This window comes from Taurulus bubalis (genome assembly GCF_910589615.1).
Source record: "Taurulus bubalis genome assembly, chromosome: 19".
NCBI classification, from domain to species: domain Eukaryota; kingdom Metazoa; phylum Chordata; class Actinopteri; order Perciformes; family Cottidae; genus Taurulus; species Taurulus bubalis.
In genome coordinates this window covers 2,564,161-2,573,499 of record NC_136607.1, presented here as the reverse complement: position 1 = coordinate 2,573,499, position 9,339 = coordinate 2,564,161, and the positions used below count along the sequence as shown (strand labels likewise).

General features: G+C 42.7%; 1 protein-coding gene across 1 annotated transcript in view; it reads left to right on the top strand.

Moving 5' to 3' along the window:
- Positions 1–372: 372 nt before the first annotated feature.
- tln1 (talin 1) overlaps positions 373–9,339 on the top strand; it is a gene marked incomplete at its 5' end in the record, with an annotated part of 54,881 nt that continues 45,914 nt past the window's right edge. Inside the window, 10 exons of the mRNA XM_079235188.1 lie at positions 373–502; positions 1,480–1,577; positions 2,998–3,127; positions 3,392–3,544; positions 4,016–4,158; positions 5,688–5,815; positions 5,958–6,018; positions 6,279–6,383; positions 7,479–7,634; positions 8,906–9,007. Of these exons, the coding sequence (XP_079091314.1) occupies positions 373–502; positions 1,480–1,577; positions 2,998–3,127; positions 3,392–3,544; positions 4,016–4,158; positions 5,688–5,815; positions 5,958–6,018; positions 6,279–6,383; positions 7,479–7,634; positions 8,906–9,007 (1,206 nt within the window). The remainder of the gene's footprint in view (positions 503–1,479; positions 1,578–2,997; positions 3,128–3,391; positions 3,545–4,015; positions 4,159–5,687; positions 5,816–5,957; positions 6,019–6,278; positions 6,384–7,478; positions 7,635–8,905; positions 9,008–9,339) is intronic.

Here is a 9,339-nt window from a genome sequence, read left to right as displayed (position 1 = left end):
TGCTCTGATCGCTCAGATGCGTGAAGAATCGTGAGGGATCACGGATCAACAACAGTTCGTTACACCCCTATTGTCTTCCCTATTACTTCACAGTCAGTCCTGAACCAAACTTCTAATCCAAGCACAGACATAAAAGGTTATTTATACGTTTAATAGCAAGAGGAGTCTGAATTAACATCATATGCCAACCAGAATCTACTGTATGTGATCATGTGTTCAGTGTGGTTGAAGACTTTCGGTTGGTGCAGAACTGTGGATGTGGACACGGTGGATGTGATATCGTCGTGGGCCACAGTGCTGTACTATGGATTTGTCTTAACTGCTTTATTGCTCATGCAGGTGTGAGTCGGGCGGAGGTGCATAGCAGCAATCATGGTGGCCCTGTCCCTAAAGATCGGTGTGGGGAACGTGGTGAAGACCATGCAGTTTGAGCCCTCCACCATGGTGTACGACGCCTGCCGGATGATCAGGGAGAGAGTTCCTGAGGCGCAGCTCGGACAGCGTGAGTTCTCCCTCCACTCTGGCTCCTCCCACTCACCACACAGATAGCACTACACCAGTTAAAAGGCGTCAATGGGCTTCATCAGAGCTGCTTGTTGGATGCTAGAAAAGCTAACGCACACACACACACATTTCACACCTGCTTATTGTCCAGACATGCATGGTGAGAAAAGAACCCGGGTCTCAGGCCTTCTCTCTGTACGCCACCATGAGGCGTCTTCCCTCTCTCTACGGAGGCCAGCTCCTCCCCCCACCTCTGTGTGGCTCTTCTGAACAACTATTAACACTGAACTAGTTATTTTCTAGCATCTTTACCTTTATCCAAGCCATCTGGTTGCTGGGATGCAGATGTTTGCTTTAGTTTGATGGGTGAACACAATTCATGTACTTACTGAAGTTTTGATATGATGAACCTGGCCTGCATTCTGATAATGAGGATACAGGGTGACTGTGCGAGAGCTCTCATAGCATACACTATTAAGAGTGATTCACTTCATGCTAAGACTAAGAATAAAAGTGTCAAAGAAACCAAAACACAATGATTGACCTAAAGTCTTTGATCGTGGAAGATAGAGTAAAACAGAGTGTCATTTGGTACAAAGTAACTCTCAAATGCATCAGCTAGGGAGCATGCAGAGTTATGTGTTATTACATAAGCTGTTTGAACAGCAGCAGAATCCACGTCATTGTACGTTTAGAAAGACAAAGAGTTAGAGCCAGTATCTCTGACTTTCACTCATTCAAAAGCTTGTTTCTATTCTGCAACTTATGAAATGGACCAGTTCTTCTGTCTTACACTCAAAAGACAAGTGGTTGCATGTTGTACAGTGGGACCTGAAATGTTTGGAGCAGATGTATGTGCTGAAACAGAACCACTGACCTAGTTAACATGGGCAGGGAAGTTGTGCACGTATTCTAAATGTTACATCCAGCCAAGAAACACACGCCTAGTGACAGCGTTTCTGTTTCCTTCTGCAGCCAATGACTATGGGCTGTTTCTGTCTGATGAAGACCCAAAGAAAGGCATCTGGCTGGAGGCAGGAAAGGCCCTGGACTACTACATGTTGAGGAATGGGGTGAGATACTCTGCACACACTCTGCACACCACTTCAAATACTTCACTTTTAGCACATAGCAGCTTCCCATGCAGAGCACCAATGGAAGGATGGCAAAATGTGCTCACTGTCAGTACAAACCACCTGTGAGGACCCCAACAACTACAGGGTGTGTGACTAAATAGACAGGACTCTCTAATATACAGTATCAAAGATAACATCAGGGCCAGAATATACTGCCTCCCCTCTCTATTGTATATAGATCTGAGGTCCTGTAGTTCAGGGGCACTGGAGGTCTGGGGCTTCTCCAGTAAAACCATACCTGCTATCCATCCTGTTTGGGCCCAGCTCTAGAAAATAAAGACTAACAAAGACAGCTGTGGACAGACGGTGGAAGAATCACTCCTATTCTCTGAGAGAGAACGCATTGATTTGCTGCTTTAACCACAGAAAACATGGATTCTGTTATTATTATCTGTAATTATTTAGTCGTTCTTGTTAAATCGCCTGTGACTTTGCTCCAGAAACAGACTCGGTTCTCAGCACAAGCTCGAAGACTTACTTGTTAACCTGTTCCTGTTGGGGGCGACCGTGGCTCAGTGGTAGAGCTGGGTCGTCCTTCAATCAGAGGATCGGTGGTTCGATCCCCAGCTCCTGTAGACCATGTCCATGTGTCCTTGGGAAAGACACTTAACCCCAAATTGCTCCAGTGGTGTATAAATGTTAGTTAGTCCTGATGGGCAGGTGGCACCTTGCATGGTAGCCCCTGTCATCAGCGTATGAATGGGGGTAAATAGGTGAATGATGACATTTAGTGTTAAAGAGCTTTGAGTGGTCAGATAACTAGAAAAGATCTGTAGTAGTAGTCCATTTCTAAAATACCAAACAGTCAGAGCACTGCTTGTGCCGCTATGAAAATAGTACCCTAAGATGCTGAGAGCATCGAGTGAGGCAGATGCAATGAGCATCCTGGTGTCAGAAACCCCAAATACTATTTGCCCACATTAGATACTGTATGTGTATATGTAGCCTCCTGTAGGCTGTGTTTATTTGTCTTAAACCGAACCACACTGAAAACGATGATAATAATAAAACAATCAGTGTAACAATAGACTTCTCACAGGATTCAAACTTAGACACATTTATTCACGACTACCAACACATACTGTGTTGCTCTTTATACTACTATCACTATTACTACTACATCTAAAGCCTTTGAGCTAGCTAACTATTGCTAAATAAAGTTGCATATTCAACTTGGCAAGGTGTAAATACCTGAATAGTTGCAGTGTGACTATTCTCAACCGGGTAAAAATGGACACTGCAATCTCAGAATCAGTTTTGGTTTGTTTCAGAGTCTTCTCGCTAATACATCTGGCTTTTTTTTTTTTTTTTACATCTAGCAACACAGAACTCCTGACTTGTTTCTTCTGTCTGTCAGGACACTCTGGAGTACAAGAAGAAGCAGAGGCCTCTGAGGATCCGCATGCTGGACGGCACAATAAAGACCGTCATGGTGGACGACTCCAAGATCGTCAGTGACATGCTCATGACCATCTGTGCTAGAATAGGTCAGCTCTGCCCCGCTCACACGTCACCCGGACAACTCTGATGTGTTCGGGCGAAATCATTTGAATACAATTCAATTAAATGTGTTTTGTGAAGTCACAAATTACAAACTAGCCTCTGTACAATCTGTACACACACCTCCTCTGTCCCGGGACCTCACATCCACAACAAGAAATATTATCACTGTGTTTAATTTAACCCTCAGGGTGTGCTTGAACTGCAGGCTGAATTTGAAATTAAATGCGGTAACCCATTTGTTTGGACAGGCATTACAAACTATGACGAGTACTCGCTGGTGAGAGACATTATGGAGGAGAAGAAGGAGGAGACCATGGGGACCCTGAAAAGAGACAAGACGCTGCTGAGAGACGACAAGAAGATGGAGAAGCTGAAGCAGAAGCTCCACACAGATGATGAGTGTAAGATAAAAAACACCCCATGGCCTGTAGCAGAAACTGACCAACAATGATGTGGTTTCACTTCTGTTTGTGTTGGATGACTTAGCTTGATGATGTGAATGTATTCTTTATACTGTACCTCCTGTGACACACAACAGACTAATACGTCTCTTGCTTCTTGCTTGGCCTCTGTACAGTTTAAGTTTGCAACATGAATAATAGTCCAGAGGAGTATTAATATATCAATCAAACATCCCTTGATGCTATTTTACATGTGAGAAAAATACTATCAAGTTACAATTTACAAATGGTCACTTAGCAGTACCTTTGCCCATGGTGTGGCATTGGGTGTTAGCATTAGAGTAAAGCTCAAATCTAATCTGTAATGATTGGTTGCTGAAACCGTCAGCACACTGCATTCTGTGCATGTTGTATGTGAGCAGGACCATCAAGTCTTTGCTGTTCCTGAGTCAGTTTGCGTGTTTTCCCCAGTGAACTGGTTGGACCACGGCAGGACGTTGAGGGAACAGGGTGTGGAGGAGACGGAGATGTTGCTGCTGAGGAGGAAGTTCTTCTACTCGGACCAGAACGTGGACTCCAGAGACCCCGTCCAGCTCAACCTGCTCTACGTACAGGTGCGTACATCTCTCTGAAGTTGAAGGTCAGCGATCCCTTTCCTTTCTCCCTTTCTTCGTTGGAGGGTTTTCTAAATGAATCAATGCTCCTTGTGTTTGAAATATGACAATAGGCAGGTTCAATTCTAAATGTTTTATCTCCCACTTTAGAAAGTCTTTATTTGGGATGTGGAACTGTATTAGCAGTAATTTCCCTTCTGTAGTTTTTCATCAAATAAAAGCTGATAAGAATATATAAAGATAAAAGGAACTTATCATTAGAAACAATATCTTTGGGGGCACATGTAACACAACTTCATGAGCAGGTTAACAGATGGATTAGACGCTGTTTAAGGTGGAATAACCAGACAGAGTGTAGGGTATACACATCCAAAACACTCCGACAGTTGCTGGACCAATAAGCAAACTGAGGGCAAAAAACAGACAAAGAGCCCATCAAATCTCAAATCTCAAACTGGACCAATCACAGCAGCGCTGGAGAACAGCGTGGGATCCTCCCACATGGGGGACAAAGCGCTCCTCCAACAAATCCAAACATAAGACACGGGCTGTGATGGTGACTCGATGATGTCTGAGGAAGATGTAAATGCTGCTCTATTTAACGAAGACATCAGTCTTTTGTCCGTTTTTTTTAAACCTAATCAGAAGAAACATTCCTGAATAGAGGAACGAATGGAATTCAGCTGTAATGCTCCTGAGAAAGAAAGACATATTATGTATCTACTATTCGACCTACTTGCTTTTGTACGTGTCATTAGTACACAGGACAAGTGACTTAAAGGGGACACTTTCACTGTTAACTGTTGAATAAATATGAAGTTACTTACCTATAGAAGGAGCCTAAACTAAGCTCCAGCTGAAACCAGCAGCTTATCACATGAGTCTTAACGGCCCATTTTTCCATCCCGACAGAGACTCCATACCTGGACTTGGATTTGTTAAAAACAAATATACTACATCAGACTTTCTGTTATTGTTATTGTTTGACAGCTGTATACTACTAACCCAGTATGAATGTGATTTGATGGCTGTCGTTGTATGGCCTGGCTTGTATGGCTCGAACTAACGTTCCACTTTCTGCTAGCAGCGGCCCGATCGCTACTGAGCATGTGCAGCTCTCAACAGAGAATTGAGATGGCTCACTCTTTAGCTACTTCCAACATCGATTCTGTGTTGTTGTGTCGCGTGAACGAGCTTATGAATGACTCGAGAACCTGATCTCTGTTCTGTGCATAGACGTACTCACAATCTCTCAATCCAGCATTTGAGGCTTTTCTGGAACTGGTGGCAGTATCAGAACAACTCTACTGGTGAAGACGCTGCACTGCGAAGTCCTCTAAAAACCATGCACTCCTCCAGCCAATCAGAATAAAATATTCTCCTTGGCCTGATGGGTGTACGGCTGACTCTGTTTTTTTTAAACTGATGCTGCTCTTGTACAAGTCATTTTCAGTTCTCCTGATTGCTGTTGGATGACATCCTGACGTGTGTGCTGTGTGTTGTGTGTTTGTGTGTTTGTGTGTGGACAGGCCCGTGATGACATCCTGAATGGATCTCATCCAGTCTCCTTTGATAAGGCCTGCGAGTTTGCTGGCTATCAGTGTCAGATTCAGTTCGGTGACCACAACGAGACCAAACACAAGCCTGGATTCTTAGAGTGAGCACTGCCTTCTTATTCACATGTTCTTGGTTTGCTTTTTGTTCCATCCATGACTGTTTGATATTTCTGTTTTGAGTGGTCTTTTTCAAATGGTCGTGAGGCTTGTTTGATCCTAGTTGAAGTCTTTCCCCCATCTCAGTTTAAAGGAGTTCCTGCCCAAAGAGTACATCAAGCACAAAGGGGAGAAAAAGATATTCCAGGTAAGTCAATATTACATGGAGGTGTTGCAATGATTGTTTAGTGTTAATGCTCGAAGATACACTCTGATTTAGTTGTACTTTCCAATATTGAAACTGAAACTTCAACACATCAGTCGAGAGGAGGCTTTGAGATTCGGTGGAGGTATTGCAAAGCTGTATCTTGAACTCATGTTTAGCACGTTTAAAATGTAACAATGTCTTATTGAAAAACGGGAAAGGCTGTCGGTCTACTCCTCTGATTGTGTCTTTCGTCTCTGCAGGCACACAATAACTGTCAGAACATGACCGAGATCGAGGCCAAAGTCAGCTACGTGAAGCTGGCCAGGTCTCTAAAAACCTACGGAGTGTCATTCTTTCTGGTCAAGGTGAGTAGAAAGCCGCCACTCAACGTCTCACATCAAAGAAGTGGAAACAGGCTGAAGCGGTCGACATCACAGCACGCTATGGGCAGACGTTGATCCAGTTTATGTAGGTAGACTCTTCCAGCATGGGGATAGAGCTTATGCTGCTAAGGTGATCAATAGCGTCTAGTGGTGCAACGCTCATGATAATTGAAAAAGTTAATTGAAAAGTCAATTAAAATGATAAATAAATAAAATATTAAATTTGTTATGGATTAAAACAAATCTTGTCATTAGTAGTTTTAGTGATGTATTAAAAGCTGCTTAGAGGTGTAAACAAGTCATAATTCATCTCTAATATCTATTTTATAATCATGTGAAAACATCTGGATTTATCCAGGTTTTTCATCAAAACTAAATTTTACTAGATTACATGTGAACACATCATGATTAAGTTATTTACCTTCACACAATACTCATTTTCACTGAGCAGAGCTTGAACGCATCATAATGTAACTGACCTGAACCTCTGTTTGTTAGCCGTTAGCGGTGCTGCTAACATTAGCATCTCTCCTGTCAATATAAACTGATTGGTTGTTTACAATGTAACAAAAACATAAATGTTGTCCTGATCATGTGTTTTACTGAATATTAGATTATGATCGTCAGTAAAACTTTATTTCACACTGTGATGCTTAACGTTAAACTGTGTCATTAATCCACGGTTCACATGCGTGAAGAACCGTGAGGGGATCCGTACGGACGTGTATTTATACATGTCTATATGTATACATGTCTATATGCATCTGTATATCACATATCAACAACTTTTCAGAGGAATTTTGCATTCTTAAGTTTCTCTCAGAAATACAGCCAATTGAGAGATTTCTCACCAGGTTCAGGATGTGTGATGACAGTGTGAGGTTCTTTGTGATGTTGATTCCCAGGAACCTAAAACTGTTCAGCTCCACTGATCAGCTCGTGAATAATCCGATTTGAGGTTTGCATGGTATGTTTTGTAGACATGCAGCAAAATGTTTGTATTAGAAAATGAAATATATTAATTGCTGGTTTATTTGAGGTAAGAACAATCTAACAGTTTCCTTGAACGTCCTGCAGGAGAAAATGAAGGGCAAGAACAAACTGGTGCCTCGTCTGCTGGGTATCACCAAGGAGTGCGTGATGAGGGTGGACGAGAAGACCAAGGAGGTGATCCAGGAGTGGAACCTGACCAACATCAAACGCTGGGCCGCCTCTCCCAAGAGCTTCACCTTGGTGAGTTCACACGTCGTTGAGCCTGAAGCTGCTCCCCGTGGGGAACGTCAGCTGTACCACACGTTTTACTTCTCAGTTCACTTTCCAGCCCTCACCTACGCTCACACATCCTGTGAGTGTGAGAAAATGACATGATGGATGTGAGCAGTTGAAGTGAGTGTTCCCCGCAGCGCGTCTGGACTCGGCTTGTACCGAGGCGCGATGAGCTCCTGTGACTGCATGTGATCCCCGGCGTAGCTTTAACCGTAGGGCTCGACATGTGTGGTCATGCAGGTGCGGAGAGAGCAAATTCCATTAAAAAAAAAGTTATGTAGCTGGAGAATGTGGTGGTGCTGTTGGAATCAAAATGCACTCCACCACAGTACTACATGGTTTCAAATCCCAAGTGCAAGTTGATATAGAGACGGAATAGAATAATACCACGAGCACTCTTGTTTAGTTAGGAACTCAGACCTACATGTTCACAGCTGGGTGAAGACTATTTAGAAAACCGATTCAGAAGGATTAAAGGATTGCCGTTGAACGATGTATAAAACGTGTCCAGGTTGTAACCTGTCTCTTACCCGGGATCCAGTCAGCCCACAACCCTCAGAAGAATCATCTTAGAAAATGATTGATTTGACAGATTGATATTCCCTCATGCTTTACCGCAATTGTTTTTGCCAAAGTTGACAAAATATACCTGCCTTAAAGATGCAGTCAAACAAATTCAGTAAATCTCTGCTCTCGGTCTGCTAGCTGTCTGTTCTGTGTGTGTGCTGGAAAACCCCACTGTCCATACACAGCTCTGTAAACGGGAACACTCTTTATACTGTTATTCTCCTGATTGCTTCCGCTGTGGTCATTTGTTCACAAGAGAAACACAACATACAGCTTTGTAATGATTGTGCAGCTGGTGGTTTGAAGGGGACGTGTTGGAGCACATTACTACATCGTCTCCGAGGCATCGTCTATATCGTCTCTCTCTGTTAACACTGCAGACTGGCATTTATCCAGCTGTGACCCAGCATTGATCCAACTGTTACCTGGCATTGATCAAACATTGACCCAGCATTACTCCAGCATTGATAAAGTTGTGAGCCAGCATGGATCCTGCTGTGATCCAGCTTTCATTGCTCACAATGACTTTTCTTTGCATCTCTTCCTTCCATCTTACATGGGAGGTAAAAGATGCAAGTGAGTGAAACGAGGACACCTTAAAGACCAATGAGAATGAACTGTCTGCATGTGTTTAATCTTTTCATCCCAGGTTATCCTTTTTCTGCTTTTAGGACTTCGGAGACTACCAGGATGGTTACTACTCTGTGCAGACCACTGAGGGAGAGCAGATAGCTCAGCTTATTGCTGGTTACATCGACATCATCCTTAAAAAGGTAACAGTCAGCATTGTTCTGAGACCAACATTATACTGTACAATGGTAACACGTATTAGTGGAGGGTTACTAACTTGACTTTTCTCACTTCACTTAAGTTTAATTCCTTCATTTAAAATATAAATAAATGGATATCTAGGAGCTTTGTTGTTAATTTAAATAGTTTTTTATATTTTGAATATATTGAAAATCTATGCTCATATTCTGTCTTCTGATCCATTTTACACAGGTTTATATTCAGTGATAAAGAATATCAATGACTGTAGTGAGGGTGTTTTTGATCTCCAGCCCTAATAGACACATTGTGCAATACCACCTTCAAACTTCTAAAT